The sequence below is a fragment of the Arvicanthis niloticus genome, chromosome 25, assembly GCF_011762505.2.
Source record: "Arvicanthis niloticus isolate mArvNil1 chromosome 25, mArvNil1.pat.X, whole genome shotgun sequence".
Classification (NCBI taxonomy): domain Eukaryota; kingdom Metazoa; phylum Chordata; class Mammalia; order Rodentia; family Muridae; genus Arvicanthis; species Arvicanthis niloticus.
The window spans coordinates 18,049,315-18,065,886 of record NC_133433.1 but is presented as its reverse complement, the minus strand read 5'-3'; the positions used below and the strand labels follow the sequence as shown (position 1 = coordinate 18,065,886).

The 16,572-nt window shown below is 38.7% G+C and overlaps 1 protein-coding gene across 4 annotated transcripts in view; it reads left to right on the top strand.

Annotated features, from left to right (window-relative positions):
• Runx1t1 (RUNX1 partner transcriptional co-repressor 1) overlaps positions 1–16,572 on the top strand; it is a 151,669-nt gene that overhangs the window by 20,917 nt on the left and 114,180 nt on the right. Inside the window, exon 2 of one of the 4 annotated variants that reach the window (XM_076924142.1) lies at positions 7,741–7,910. The exons of the other annotated variants lie outside the window; for them this stretch is intronic. Coding sequence (XP_076780257.1) covers positions 7,823–7,910 — 88 coding nt within the window. The 5' untranslated portion in view covers positions 7,741–7,822. The remainder of the gene's footprint in view (positions 1–7,740; positions 7,911–16,572) is intronic. 4 annotated transcript variants of the gene reach the window in all.

Below are 16,572 nucleotides of genomic sequence, written 5' to 3'. Positions count from 1 at the left end.
GGGGTACTTGTGTCAAGACCATGTTTGCTGCTGGGAGGTTGTAGAATCCTCTTGACATAGGCGAGGTCAATTCCAGATGCAGACATTTCCGAAATCTCCTTTTTCCTTTATGTGAAGGTTGCCAGCATGGATCAAGTACCTTTATTTGAAGAAACTACTCTTTGTAAATAATTGTGTCTCTCTTCTTTTATCCTCTAAAGATGGTCTTTCACAGATGAAATTATAGGGGAGAAAATAAAACAGTACATTCATTAACAGTATTGTCTTCTTTGTTATTTCATTGTTTACCTGCATCCTGATAACTGCTGCAGCTTAGTACCCACTTCTATCCTTAGTGCAGTAGTAACTTTCATAAAGAAAAATTATAATTTTAGCAGGTCAGTTTTGAGAAAAGACCTTTGATTTTGTTTTAATGATCAGAACCATAGCCTTTGTCTGTACTTCAGGTGAGAAAGGGGTCTTATACACATTGTCTAGTAGGAAGAAGTTGGCCAAACCTGATAAAAAACAGAATGTCATGTAAATTTGAGGACCACAGAAAGATCATGTGAGACAGCAGAGGCTCACTTTCTGCTTGCTATATATCCTCCCCCATTTACTGCCATCCCTGTGATTATTTTGCTTCAAGACAGCCCTGTAAGAGTAGCTGGCTAATAGCTACATAGGGAAAGGCTTGTGGGAGTTCCAAGAGCTGAACGTAGCCATTGTGATACCACCTTAGTCGGGTTCATTTATGTGACTGTTTTTTATGCTGGATTACTGCTATGTGCTAAGTGTAATGCCAACAATGGGGGATAGGATAATGAGCAAAACAAGTAAGTGGGACACAGTTAATAAAGAAGACATTAAGATGTGCCTAGTCAGTGTCAGACACAATGCAGGCAGGAAATGATGATGTTAGAATGATGGGCATGATAGGAGTGAGGTGAATTCCCATGGCTGGGAAACCATTTCTGAGGTGATGTTAGCATCTGACCATGCCTCAATCAATGTGTGCAAAGTTTTAAGGGCAGGGGATAGCTTCAAGGACGAGACAGCATTCTGTTATGACTGTCTCCATTTTAGTGTCAAGCAAAACAACTGATATTCATAAAGTAACGCTCATTCTTTGAATGGGCGTGTTGCACCAGTGTAAGATCTGAAGGCACAAAAGAGGGTGAGATAAAATCTCTTCCCTAACAAACTGAGGATCTTCTTCCTAACAAACTGAAAGAACTCTGTGCTTGAAACTTGCTACAGTCAGTGGCAGCCTTTAACTTTAGGTTAATCGTCTGTTACTGTAACAAATAGCCAAGAGAAACAGTTTAAAGCAAGAAAAGTTTATTTTGGCTTTTTGTTTCAAAGGCTTTAGTCCCAAAGAGGCTAGCTACTCTTACAGGGCTGTCTTGAAGCAAATAATCACAGAGGTGGGAGCAAGTAGGGGAGAATATATATCAAGCAGAAAGTGAGCCTGTGCTGTCCCAATAATTCATTTTTCTGGTTTGGTGTCATCAGTACCCTCATCCTATTGGGGCAGGTGACTCCTTACCATTGTCAGTTGTTATCCCAGATACTAAACATTCCTGGTAATTCTCTCTCAGACACAGCTAGAACTTAATTTTTCTTTACCCATCCCCTAGACATTCTTTGAATCTAGTATATGGGCCCAAACTGCAATTGTCAGTCATGGTGTTTTGTTCTGCATTGGTGACAGTGCTGACCTTATAGGTCTGAGTCATACATATCTTGGACTTTGACTGTAAGGAAAAGTATCAGCTCAGGACCCCTAAGACCAAGTTCTCAGCACAAAGGAGATTTATTTGCCCCAAAGAGACAGAGGACAGGGAGTAAGAAAAAGACAGGAGACAGAGGATGGGAAAAAAGGGAAAGGGAACAATGGAGAAAGGGGAGGGGTATTTGTCCCAGGGGGACAAAGGACTGCCTTTGGACAGTGAGGAGATGGACATGGCCTATGGGAAAATGGTGTTTGGAAAAGATGTTTCATTTTATTTGTGCATGTCAATTAAGTGAACCAAAGTGGACTCCTGATCGCCAGACTTTAATACTTTGGTAGCTGGACCTTGGTAGCCAGGCTCAGGACAAGGAAATGTCCAAATAAGAAGAAAGACCCTGGTGACAAGCTTCAGGAATGTAATTTTTTTAGCAGGATAGAATGAAGGGGAGAGAAGGGCAAGGTCTGCCAGAACCATGCTTGCCATGCCTAAGTCTTCCAGAGTCTTTCCAAAGACCATACAGCATACACAGGGATGGGCACATAGCACAGCACCTAGCAGGAAGGACATAGCCAAACCTGACAGAGATGACAATGTTATGGAAATCTTAAGAACATTGAAAGATCTCCTGGCCAAGACTTGCTCAGGAAAAGATTCGCCAAAGTCGCAAGAGATGCACTGGGCCCCAGCAGACTTCATTGGTTGGGTTCGCTTATTTGATGTTGTTTTTATTCTGGATTGTTTTTAATTGCCAAGTGCAGTGCGAAATATGGAGGACAGGATGACAAGAAACACAGGTGGGAATTCTCTCAGGACTTGGGAGTGGGGAAGGGAGGGATAATAAAGAAACCTGTGGGATGTATCCTATAGTGTCAGATAATGAAGACAACTAGGAAACAACGTTAGAAAAGATGGCAGGGCAGGGGGAGGATTCCCTGTGTCTTGGAAACTGTTTCAGAGGAGATGGGTACTGGAGGGAGATCTGAGTGTTGAGAAGGATCTGTGTGTGCCCCAAGTGAGCAGAGTCTTGAGGGCAGCAGACCAAGCTGTAAAGAAGAGATGAAGTAGTCTCTCTGGAAAGATATGCAGTTAAGAGGTATCCTCTGAAGCCATGGTTGAAGAGAAGGCTAAGAGCTGTAGTTTGGAAGAAAGTCTTCAATGATAGGACAAGAGTGAGGTCAGTGTGTTTGTGTGGGTGTATCAGGAGGTGGGTAGTCAGTAGTAAGGTGGAGAGTATGTGTGAGTGAGTATATGCCAAGGAAGCTTGTGAAACTGGGATACCGAAATGTAGTTCCCAGGACCTGTGACTTGGGATGCTGCAGCACCCTGTTAGAGATGAGTGAGTCTAGTCTGGGTTGAAGCACTAAGATCTGGCATCTTCAGATTGGGGGCTGTGGCAAGAGAACCTCCAAAGGAGAATGCCAAGCCCTGATGAATGCAGGAGCTTAACAAGGTCCTGTTTCCTTACATAGTAGGTTCCTTTTATAAACCAAAAGCCAATTGTGTTTTTGTTCATGTAAATGCATGCTCTTTATCCGAGAAAGTGTTTTCAGTCAAGGAAAGTTAAAGTTTAATCAATCAGGGTTGATAGATAAAACAAGTATGTGTAAATGCTCTTTTTTTTCTGAATAATCATATATTATTTTCTAAAAGAAAAACTTCCTCAGATGTTGATAGAAGTCTCTCGAGAATGCATTCAGGCAGTGAAAGGTTTCCTGGCAGTGATTGAGAAGTACTGTATCGGGCAGCTGCACTTCATCTCTTCTGAGGTCGATTTGGATGTGTGTAGTCTTTACATCCTATTAAATTTTTGAAAGATAAACTGATACAAGAATGATTTGCCAAGGCCAGCAGCTCTTCCTTTTAAAACCTTGGCTCAGTGTACACAGGGAAGGGATGGGGGAGTAAGATAAAAGCATTATAAATATGAGGTTAACTGAATTCAAATAGAAGGTTCTCTCGAGTTATTGCATTCCTTAGAAAATAAATACATTGAGCATATGGTTAAGATTGATCAAAAACGTATTCTGTATGCCAGTGATTACATTCCCATCTGTGATTAAGGTTTTCTGTCTGCATCTGGTTTTCACATTATATTTCTGTAACAAGAATCCTTTATATAGCAGGGTTCAGTCTCTGTATTTTCTATTAGCTGCAGCTTGAACTACTGCACGGATGGCAGATTTAAACATGTGCTTTCCATTACTTCATACCATTGAGAAAAAGTAATATTTGTTTGGGAATGTATGTTTTCCACAATTTCCATGGTAATATAGCACGTTGAGCGATTTTAATAACACTCCTGTTAAACTACAAATTGTTTGAGGCACTCTAACCTTAGTGGAGTTCAGCTTTCAAACTTTCCTCTGAGGGTGTTCCCCCTGTGAAGAGGTGTGCATCTGAGGACTGAGGGTTAAACAAAGAGAATATTAAAGATAAAGGGAAATTTTGAAATGTTCATGTTGTTGAGGTCTGATAAAAACTTTACTATAGAATAGCTACACACTCATCTGAACATATATGTCATAGTGTTTATTACTGCTGCTCATTTTATTACCATTTCATATGGGAAGATTTTAATATATTAGAAATATGAAACACAAATACACTCCAAGTTCTTCAGAGATTAGTGTTCTCTCTCTCTCTCTCTCTCTCTCTCTCTCTCTCTCTCTCTCTCTGCCTTTCTCTGTCTGTCTCCCTGTCTCTCTCTGTCTCTCTCTCTGTCTCTCTCCTTGCCCTTTCTCCTCCTTTTCTCTTTACCTTTCTTTCTTTCTTTCTTTCTTTCTTTCTTTCTTTCTTTCTTTCTTTCTTTCTAAACTCTGTTAATGGTGGTATGCTTCATCTATCAGACAGATAAGGGGGTGCTAGTGTGTATCTGTAACTTTGCATTCTGTGATGTTTGAATGTATATTTGTATACTCTGTTTACATTTAGAGATTATAAATGTGTACATTTGGAATATTTGGTAACATTGTCTTCCTGCTAACTTATACACTTCAGAGTCCTCCTTAAAGTAGATGCTAGAAGTGAAATTCAGAAGTGCAGCATTGTGTTCTGTTCTGAACAATCCCTTCTCATCCAGTAGTTTGTCTCTCAGAGGTCTTTCTTCATATGATAATTTTGCATACCTCAGAACTGAAATTCTTGACACTATTTTTGTTAAATATTGGCCTAACTCTGCATATCTGGCAAGAAAGAGACCAATGCCAGGGCTTGTTTCCCCAGTTTTCCTTACTCAGGGGAGACAGTCAGCTGTGGCCCATAGCTGACACACAAGACACCATGAGCTTTTGGTGACAATTGTTGAAGCCAAAAAATGTTATCATGCATCACTACCGAAATCTAAAAGTCTGTTCACTTTCTTTTTTCCCCCAATGTTTTATTAAAGCTTCTGTTTGTTTGTCTGTTCATTTACTTGCTTGTTTGTTTGCTGCCTTGGCATAGAATCATGGGAAATAACAAATCTTGTTTTACAAAGAAATATATTCCATCTTCCAGATGTAGTCCTACTTAGTCCTCATAATTGTGTTTATTTGACTGGTTGTATATGGTCCTCTCCCACCTACAGTGTTTGAGTATTTATATAATCTGAAAATGTTATAAATACCTATGTTATGTATCTTTGCTACTTTCTATTTGAAGTATTTTCTTTGTCATATTTAATAAATTTATTAATTTTCATAATAAATTAAATGTTTTCAGTTTTCAACTGATGTCTTTAATATTTTTTGAGATGATTCACAACCAAGGAATATCTAGTACCACATTTTCCCTAATTGTACGTTTATTTATCTATTTTTAATTTTTTTTATCATAAAGAACCAATCAATCACCGAGCATTGGTGGTGCACACCTTTAATCCCAGCACTTGGGAGGCAGAGGCAGGCGGATTTCTGAGTTTGTGGCCAGCCTGGTCTATAGAGTGAGTTCCAGGACAACCAGGGCTGTACAGAGAAACCCTGTCAAAAAAACAAAACAAAACAAAACAAAACAAAAACAAAGAACAAAAAACGAAAAAACAACAAAAAAAAAACAAAGAAAGAAATAAAGAAAAAAGAACCAATCAATCACTCAACCACTGACTAACAGTATAGCCATATGTTGGTATAGAAAGGGCACAGGTGCTTTAATAGAATGCTTCTTTAAAGTATATCAGAGAAGTGCTACTTAAACTGTTCTACACATGACCCCTTCTGCCTAATACAGTTTTACATGATTCTGTATATGTAAGTATATAAAGTAGATGCACACATCAAATGCTGATAGTAAGTTATAAAGAAATTTATCTTAAAATAATACTTTAATATGTACTTCTTCCTTTTACCAAAGATGAAAGCATTTTTGGTTACTAATGCAACTTTGTGACATAAAAACTTAATTGTGGCTGAACAGTTAACGCTGCAGGGTACTGTGCATCATCAATATTTTTCAGAATTGATCAATGTTTTGATTTTATGCTATTTAGTACTGAGAATGCTCCTTCATATAAATTCAAAGTACAGAATGGCGAAATTATGTTTATACCCATTTCAGGAATTGTTAAAAATTCCACTCTTATTCTAAGCTAAAATACAGTGAATTTTTTTTTTTTTAATGAAACTCAAGTCATCAACTCAAACATTCATTCCAAGAATACACTAATTTGATACACTGGGAACTATGAAGTCTTTGTTTTCTGTAATTAAACCCTTCTGATGTTTCTAGAAGATCAGAGAGCCCCCTATCTCCAGTAACAACACTGCAATTCATAATATGCAGCAGCCTCTAGTCTGAGCTGAGGGATTTCAGGAAGCAGTTCTTGACATAGTGTGATGTCCTGCACAGTGCACAGGGCACATGCGTGCTTAGAAGCAAGGCGGCAGAGAAGCCATGTGCTGGAGCGTGGGCAAACACTGCCAGAAACACCTCAGTTCAAGCCTTTTGAGTTTTTAATTAACTGTTGGCTGTAGTCCTTTTGGAAGCCTTTTACTGCTGCCTATTTTTTTCGTGACCCCCATATTCAATTAAGTGGCCCCACATGGGGTTGCAACCCACAGTTTAAGGAGCTGTTTATATGAGTGCATTTACCAGTTTAAATCCCTACGAAGTAATTAGTCTAAAAAACACAGGATCATCTATGGTAATGTTTTTTTGAAATTGCTTTTCTGGAGCTATCTTCTTTTGTATTTATTGAATTCCTACTTTATGTACATGTGCTTCTCTTAAGCTCTCAGATCATAGGAATAAATAGAAAATCATTGTGTTATTTTCCGGAGATTGATACTACTGTTTCTAGAAGTGATAAGTGAGTAGTAGGCTGAGCAGAATTGTCCAACAGTTTTCTTAACTAAGTTTTTTCTTTGTACTTCTTTCTTTTTCGGAATTAATTTTTTTTTTTCCCCTCCTGGCTTAGGCTGGCCTCAAATTCATTATGGCCTCGAATTCGAACTCTTGACAATTCTCCTGCCTCAGTTTCCTGTTTGCTCAGATTACAGGTTTCACAACACCGTATCTGTCTGGCATTAAAAAATTTTAAAAGTAGCCAGTTACTTACCTAAAGATTATTCTTTATGATGCTCAATTGTTTTCAAGTATTGTAGCTAATGATGACAATGTTGAGGCGTTGGCACAAGGAGCAAGAGTGTGGATATTTTGGTTTGAAAGAACATTTAACTTACACAATAACACATATAATGCCAAAGAGTGTTCTAAAGAAACTATGTCTTGCTAGTTAATATTTTATTTGGAAATGGGTAAAGTATAACTTGCCCTCTTAAAGTATTGACTGGTGTATACTTTGGAAACCAACTTAAAAGAACATTGTTGTTGAGAAGGTGTCCGTCTTTGAGTCAGATGATTGGCAGGTTCAGCATGCCTGGGAATACCTGTTACAGGAACTGAGGAAGTGGGGAGTTCTGCCACAATATAGAGCGTGTATCTGTTTCTTAAACAAAGAGCTGGTCTGGTTTATCATGTAAGTAGATGGACGGGATGCTTTAGCCTGGTTGTGATGTGTGCATTTTTTTTCCCCCTTTGTTGTTGTCAATAGAAAAGATTGATCTGTGGGCTGGTGAACTTATCTGGGTCCCAGTCTGAGCAGCAGAGGAAATTAGCACAGCGCTTGCTGGAGAATGATATCTGTCAAAAGAAACACTTGGAGAGCACTGAGTGTAGTGATAGGTGACTGCCGGAAAAAGGCGAACTTTGAATATTGTCAAGGTAAGGAACAGATGCATATTTTGATTTTGCCATTTACTTTATGTATTAGAAAATCAATCTATCGCTTTCTCCCAACATATTACAAATTGTGAAGACTTTTCTCTTTCTTATTCTAGCACCTGTTGATGGAGTTGTTGTTATGCTTTAACCACTTGTGTGTGGAGCCTCTGGATGTGGGTTTGGGTGGGGATCAATCAGCCTGTGCAAATTCTGCTTACCAGTTTTGGGTCTAGAGATATCAAATGATCAACTACCAATTGTATTTTCTCTGCTTCTTGCGATGTTTCATAGCACCTCTGTTAGAAATGGAGCAACACTTGTAGTAGCAGAGCAAAACCCATGCCATAATTTCTGGGTTTATTGTAATGAGGAGGTGGTGTTTTCTCAGTTTGTTGACTAAACAGGCAACCGAGCTTTTCAATTTATGATTTCTTCTGATAGATTTGATTTTTTTTAAATTTGGAGCTGACCATCATTACATATCATTACATATGATATGAATTACATAGATATGATATCATTGCATAGATATGAATTACATAGCAGAATTCATATCTGTTGGTACATTTTAAAAATGTGATGTCTAACTTCAGGAAAACACCAAGTATAAACAAAGTATATTCTGCCACTTAGCTAGAGGCTTCTGAATGTCTGTCCTGAACCATGGACGAGGTGTTAATGACCCATAGCAAGCTCTGCTCCAGGTTTTGCTGGGAATGGACTTGGTCAGAGGCTCCACTCATAAGAAAAAGCTTTGCTGAGATGAAGTTGATCGTCAGCACAAATGTTGTGTGATTCTGGTTGGCACTCCAATGGCTCAGAAGGGATTTGAGGTTGTGTGACTGCCTGCCTTCCTGAAAAGAGGACTAGTCAAGTTTTCAGCTTCTGTGGCCATTGCGTTGGAAACATCCCTGCTTAACACTGTCCCACAGTCTCAGCTCCGTGCAGTTCCCAATTCCTCAAAATACATACTGGCTTATTATTATTGTTGTTGCTGTTGTTGTTTGCTTGTTGTTTGTTTGAGACAGGGTCTCATAGAGCAGCCTAGGCAAGAATGACTTCGAACCCTTGACCCTCCTCTTGCCAGTTCCGAATGTGGTGGGATTGCAGGTGTGTACCACAGGGATCTTATTTCCTGCCTTAAAGTTCTCAGGGAGATGTTGGCAAATGAGGATTTATTTAAGAACACAGAAAATGAAATAGTGCCCTGCAGAGTTTTCCATGGCTCTGGGGGAAGTTCTGCACTTTGGTGTCTGCATCTACATTGCTTTTCACTTGGTTCCTCCTTCATTTATTTATGTCTTTCAGTGTGAGAAGTAAGACCTGCCATTTAAAAGAGGAAGGCGATGGAGGCAGTTGTGTTACCTAGATGATATTTCTCCCACATTTGTTACCTTTGTCTTTCCTAGTTTATGGACTCCTGTTATTAAACGTTAGTTTTGACAGTTCTAACCTGGGTTGGTTATACTTCCACAGCTTTGCACAGAGAAAAAGAATGGGGTCGATATGGTAACTTAAAAGAAACAAGATAATAAGGACAACCATCCCTGATTCAGAATTGTTTTCTACGTTTCAGCATCTGAACAAAGTAGCTATTTAAGAACAGAACAGAACTCAGCGTTTTGCCTTGTTATCTCTATAGGGGTTCACATTAGATGGCAAAAATATCTAAAGTGGCACTTAAATATTGAAAAAGATATTGGATTTAAAAACTTGAGCACATATTGTAGATACATAAAATTATCATCTTTTCTCACCCCATCCCCCATCAATCATATTCTCTGTCAGTCGCATGGAATACATCTGTGGCCTGACTGCACTGAATCATTTCAAGGTGGAAAAGCATATTGAGGAAAACCAATATAGGGACATGCTTCTTCATGCACCATAGTCTGTCCATTTGTTATAATATGCAAATCCAGAGTCCCCAGCATCAAAAAAAAAAAAAAAAAAAAAAAAAAAATCACAGATTCCATGAAGAATTTCTCCCCAATTTCTAGCTTTCTTTTCCTCTATGTGTGTGTGCAACCTAAAAGTCATGGCCATTAGCAGGCATGTTTAGGACGGCCTGCTTTCAAACTTTCAGGTTTCCTTTGTTTTTCCTGTTGTGTTGAAAGTGTATTCTTAGTTATTTCTTCCTCTTTGTGATAGTAATAGCCGTATAGAAATATGAGCTTGAGAATTGAGTTCATCCAAGAAGCCAAGAAGAACAAAAACCACACACACTTTGCATTTGCGAGCACCTGGAATCCATTGGATTCCTGGAGTTGTAATTTGGAAGCAGACAAAGCAAAGAATTACCAGCTGAAAAGCTGGCGCTGTGAGTGAGAACAGCCTGAGGAGGCGCCAGAGTCTGGTTTGTGTGGGGACTTTGAGGCAGAGAAACAGAACCCGGGGCACACTGCCAGCTTGGAAACTAGGAAAACTTAATATGTCTCCTCTCGTGGTGGTTTGGTTGTCGTCATACTGTTTTGTTTTGGTGCTTGGAGTGAACCTCAGAGCCATAGGCATGCTAAACTCATACTGGACCACTGAGCCCCACCCCTCGACCTAGCTCAGAAGTCCTGAACCCTCCCCCCCCTCCCCCCCCAGGATGCACACACCCTGTGCCTGTTCCTCTAGAATGCATTTGGAGCTGTTCTTTCTTAATAGGTGTCCTTGTGAGTGTTAGATGCCTTGGGAGCCTCTGGGAGTGCTATCTTGCCTGAGAAACTTGCTCTTACAGGCTGTTAAGGACAATTCGGAGATGGATTTATTATAGTTTTCAGTGTATTAAAGATAAAAATCTCTTGGCTTTCAGGACCATGAAAGGAACCTCTCCTGCAGAGTTCTGTGTGTTTAATATTCCTGCATATGGGATAAAATATTTAGGAAGCACCAATTTGTGTATACTGCATAGGATCCAGTAGTCATATTTGTATTAATAAAGAGAATGCCTTTTGAGATTCTCTTATCAACAATGCCCTATATACCTTTGAGCATTGATACCAAGATAGGAGAGTTCATTCTTAGGTAACATGGATTTTTTTTTTTTTTTTTGGAGAACCTGGGCATTTATTTTAGTTTTTCTTTGGTCTGATATATAGGGGTATGATAGCATTAATGGTCTTTGCCCCACATGGAGCTCTGAGCTTATTGTAGCGTTGCACACTGATCCCAGGTCAGTGTGATGCGTGAAATCAATTTATTTGAATCTCTTTGCCTCTATAGGAATTTGGCAGCGTGCCAGTTGTTTTCATTTAATGTTCTTTGTGTTGAACACAGACAAGCAGGCATGCTATTGTGTTCTTCCCTCTTTTGGTCTCTGTCTCTTACAGCCAATATTTTGCTCTGTGGATTTTGAAACGAAGGGAAGGGAGGCTATGTCAAGGGTGGGTGGTGCTTAATGGTTGCTTGATATGCAAAAACATACAGTGTGACTTTCTAATCTTTTAGGAGATATTCTTTTCACCTTCATGACCCACAATGTTGATATTATACATAAGAAATACTTAAGAACTTTGTTTAAGTAAGATTCTTGGTGAAATCAAGCAGATTATAGGTGATTCCTTGTGTTAATGACAATTACTTGAAACAATTGTAGGAACTACAATAAATACTTAATTTGTGAACTAGACTATCAAAATCCATTTTTACTCAATTTGAAATTTTACCCTTTAATTAATATGACCTGAATTTGGTATATTTGACACTCTACTAAAGTCCTATGATTTGGCTAATTTCTTTTTCTTTTTAAAATGTGCAGGGTTAATTTCTGGGAGTGGCAGAAAGCTTTTTTTTTTTTTTTTTTGATAAATTCATGCATGGCTGTTTTTGTAAGCAACAGGAATTGTTTCTGGGTTAGATTTTGGAAGAGGCAGAGAAAGGAAATAAGTGCCAGAGAGTGAAAGGAGGGTGTTCTATTGATGCTCCAGGCAGTTCTTTCGGAAGTTGATATGCAGAACCGTGGAGCCAAGGCTTGGTTGGGGTCAGGCTCCTACCCGGCAGCCAAGCTTCCTTGTTTAATTACCTGAAGAGCCAAACAGTCAGTCTGGGAGTGTGTGAAACCCCAGGATCTCCTGCAGCCTCCTGGCCCTCTGACATTCTTCAAGGACAGTCTTGTGGGTCTGCCTGTGTCAGGCTGGTTCATGCCTTGGTTCCTTTCTTTCAGGAGGCATTGTGTGTAAGAGGGTTTGGCTGTGAAGCTGAGATTTCTGCCAGTGCCTAGACTCCTGCTCATTCCTTCTGGTCTATTTTGACAGATGGGTTTGGCTTTCTTTTTTCTTCGAAGAATTTAAACATGTGGCTCTTTCATTTTGTGCTTATGGACTTGCTATGGAACAATCCCTGTCCCTCTAACATATTAGCTAACAGGAGAGTGGCCTTAGTTTCCTGGGAACTCATTTTTCAGTATTGTATGATCACATCCTGTGTATTGCTATTATGGGGTCAGACTCACTCATAGTAATTTAGTGTGCAGCTAACAGTTCTGAGATGATTTATTTATTCATATACGAAAATAGAATATCCTGTTTTTAAAAGAAAGGTTATAGGATTTTCAAGATTGGGTCTTTCTCTTCTTTTCTTTGGAATTTGAATACAGTGCTAACATTTGCAGCAGGAAGGGGCACACAGCCTTTGATGAAGCAGGAGGTGATGAGAAATAATATTGGTTAGCAATATGTCCAACTTTGGGGGCGTTGCATAGTGAAAGTATTCTAAGAATTGCTAGGAGATGGAACCATTTGGGAGACCTCCTGGATATAACAAGATGTTACCTTCCCCAGAGGAAGTCTGGCAGTGTCTTTATCTATCCCGCTGACTGATGAAGCATCCTCCCTGTGGGTGGGGAGCAAGGATGGGGGTAGTTTTTCCTTCAGAAATCAACGGAAAGTGTGACTGCATGTCTATTAATTTGGTTTGTCTAGCTACTTCACTAGGCTTCTGTCATTCAGCCTGAAGGACATTCATCCTTTAGTGGCACATGTTTGCGTACCATAAAATATAAATAAGAGGTGTGGGCATGTAAAAAGAGAGATGTGATGTGTGTCTTTTATATTTTATACCTTATTTTATTTATTTATTTATTTATTTATTTATTTATTTATTTATTCATTCCTTCATTCATCTTACATCCCAATATTCACCTCCTTCTTCTCCTAGTACCCCTTCCCACAGCTCTTCCCTCAACCCACTTTTTCTTTGAGAAAGGGGAGGCCCCCCCTTTGGTATCCCCCCACCTTGGCACATCAAGTCTAGAACTAGGTGCATCCTCTTCCCTGTGGGTTTTTTTTTTTTTTTATGAATGCACAGACACAATTCCACAGGTTCTGTATACTCCTTTCTCAGAAATGATAAACAGTTTGGACTTTGTAGGAAAGAGTTTCATGGGAATTATTTAATATGGAGAAAATAGTAAAAAAAAATATATGTTTAGCCATTGTCAGTGTTTGTAACTCATTCTTTACAGACAGACTCTTTATTGAATCCCCACCCTGCCTCCTGAACCCAACTTTTGCTAGTTTTTTTTTCACCCCCATTCATAGTTTTTCCAGAATGTGAGTGACAGCAGCCCTGTACTACTATTGGCTGCCACTGGGTTCAGCAGGAGAGGGCTGTGAAAGACTGGAAGACAAATGACTAGAGTTGTGGTTTTCAGGCGAGCTTGCTCTGTTAATCTGGAGCAAAATGGACAGGAAAAGGTGATAGATGTAGAAGCGGAGAAGATGGGTAGGAGTTGGAGAGCCGGTGGCCAGCTGTGTTAGTTAGTTAGTAATCCTGTTCTTCTGTCACTGACTGACAGGAGTGGAAAAGGGACCTTTTCACATAAAAGGCCATTTTGACAAACTTTCTGAATATCAATGATATATAATTAAGAATAATTTTACTAAGTTGAAGTGCTGAAGTTTCTAAGTGAACTGAGCTGAGGTTCAGAGATTTGAAGCACTCTACTGTATTTTCTATATTTCAGCCTATACAGCACTGAATTATACTGAGTGCTTGTCTCCTAGTGGGGGGATGGGTACGAGTGACAAACACTGCTGGAGTCACTATAAAACATTAATTTTAAAATTCACCTTGGTGCTGTAGCAGATATGCTACACTGGGAACTATTTGGACAAATAAAGTATATTTTGGAATGGAATTTGGAAATAAAACTCATTCTAGCTAAAAGTGTTTTTTTTTTTTTTTAAAGTTTAAATCTAAGTACAAATGTAACAAATTAGTGTATGTGCATAGATTTGAAGAATGTGCAATATAGAGAAAAGGTGGTGGGAGTTTGTTAGAGATTAAAAAGTGCTGAGGGGGGAAAAAAAAAAAAAAAGTAGGCTCTTGTATTGCTGTGTCCTTGCTCCACCTGGTGGATTTTGCTGAAAGTGTTTAAGTCTGTGTTAATGAAAAGAATTAACCACTAGACAGTTCCTCTAAGCATAGCAAGAAGAGTCTTGATGGTGCTTAAAATATTCTTATGTTTATGGTTTTTGTTTTGTTCTCTCATTGCATTGAAAAATGTGTATTATATAGAATCCATTTAGTTCAAAGTACAATATATGCATGCTCACTTTAGAAAATTTGGAACATACAGAAAACAACGATCACATCAAATCTCACTGTGCAGAACCATCACAGCATTGGTATTATTTCTAAATTTATTATTACTTGTCTTATGTTTTGAGACAGCCTCTTATTTCAAAGCCCCAGCCGGAACTTTCCCTGTAGATCAGGCTGGATTTGAACTTGTGGCACTCCTCTAAGACTCTGCTCTCAGATTGTTTTTAAGGATAGATGTTACCAGAAGAAAACCAGCTTGCATTTTTGTTTATTTTAAAATATGTGGAATGTTTACGATTAAGCCAAAGAATGATAATGGACATCATGCTGATTATAATCATTTTTGGAGAAAAGCTTCTCAGGCTCAAAAGTGGTGGAGGGTCAGTGTGTTTAGCAAGAAAGTTTTTTTTTTTTTTGCATTGAGCTTCATATCCAAGACAGAAAGGTAATAGAGGTAATAGAGATATAGATGTATTCATGGGGTTGGTAATGTCTGTTGTTTGCTGTCCTTGTATAGACAGCTTTCTCTGGCAATCTTAAGGATTCAGTTGTGCTTTGATCAGCTTACTGTTTTCCTTAGGTTATTATTATTTTTTTTAATCCCTTAGATTCTTACATCGCTGTAACAGAAGGTGAAGTTTTGAAAACAGTGTCTCCATATGCAAGGGATTTGGAGACCTTTTTATTGTCTTTAACACTGTCATTCATAGTCCTCATTAGCATTTATTGTTGCAAGCCTACAAGCAGAAAATGTGAAATTGGTATGTCATGAATAGCCCCACAGAGCTCTGGAGCCCTCTGATTTTCCCTGCAGTGTGGTGTGGGCTGGGCTTTGAGGGAAAGCTGTCCAGATGGCTGCCTGCACACAGCAGAGCTGCAGGGTTTTGTCTCTGGTGCTGAGAGGAGGGGAAGTTCATTGGAGCATACGCCATCACCCTTGCATTTTAACAAAACTAACTAGCCATTAGTCAAGATGGGAGGGTGATGACATGTAGACAAAGGTTTTCCATATAGTGTTACAGGCTGTGTCACAGGATAGGGCTGGGCCGTTAAGTACCTTCTATTTTAGCCCAGTGGACTTTATGGTTAGAAATGTGATAGAAATGGAATTGGTAACTTCTTTGCAGATTGGTATGTAGGTGGATCTTTTACAGATCTCTTTTTTTATTTATTTAAATCAGAAAATGATTTTTTTATGCAAAAAGGGAGTCAAGAGAGGTAGGACTCCGCATTACGGCTTATTATGGCTTGTGTTGTTTTTAATTTAAAAACTAAACAGAAAAAAAAGAATTTAAACCATTTTTCCTGCAGAGAAATCTACTTTTAAGAACGGCAGTACATTTACGTCTCATTTACATAAAATAATGTTCAACCAATGTGAGTGTTAAAAACAGTTTTCAGATTTTAGAATTTCTTAAATGTTATGTGTGAAAGTCAAAAGTTGTCTAGTGCAAAAGATATACAATAAATATATTTTGTTACTATAGGGGCACTGTCACTACTAGAAGCAAATAATAATTACAAGAAATAGGTTCTATTTACTTTTAGCAAGTGATAATTTTGAGATTTCATTTTGCACAAATACTCATAAACCTACATATTTATGTACATAATAACAGACATATTTGCTTTCATATATGAAGTATGTATATATTTGGGGTTTTCTTCCCCCCCCCCCATTCATAAAGTCTTACTGTGTAGTTCTGTGTGGTTTAGAACTTGCTATGTATACCAGGTTGGTCTCAAACATCCAGAGATTCACCTGACTCTGTCTCCTGAGTGTTGTTATTAAACATAGGCATCACCATACCCGCTGGATAAATATGTTGACCAAAGCCCCCAAATCAAATACATTGCTTCAAAAAACTGCCAAAATGATTGTCTGTGTGTGTGTGTGTGTGTGTGTGTGTGTGTGTGTGTGTATGGTTAAATGGAGGAAACTGCCACAGAGACTGGCTTATTAGGAAGACAATATTCTTTGAAGTTATTTCTAAGGCTGGAGTTTCAACATTAGTTTTAGAGCTCAATAGTAACCCACATAAGCTAGTAGAGATTAAAAAAAAAAAAAAAAAAAAAAAAGAGGCAAACTGAGTTTAGCATAAGACAATGATGAAGTGTGCAGGTTGTGTTA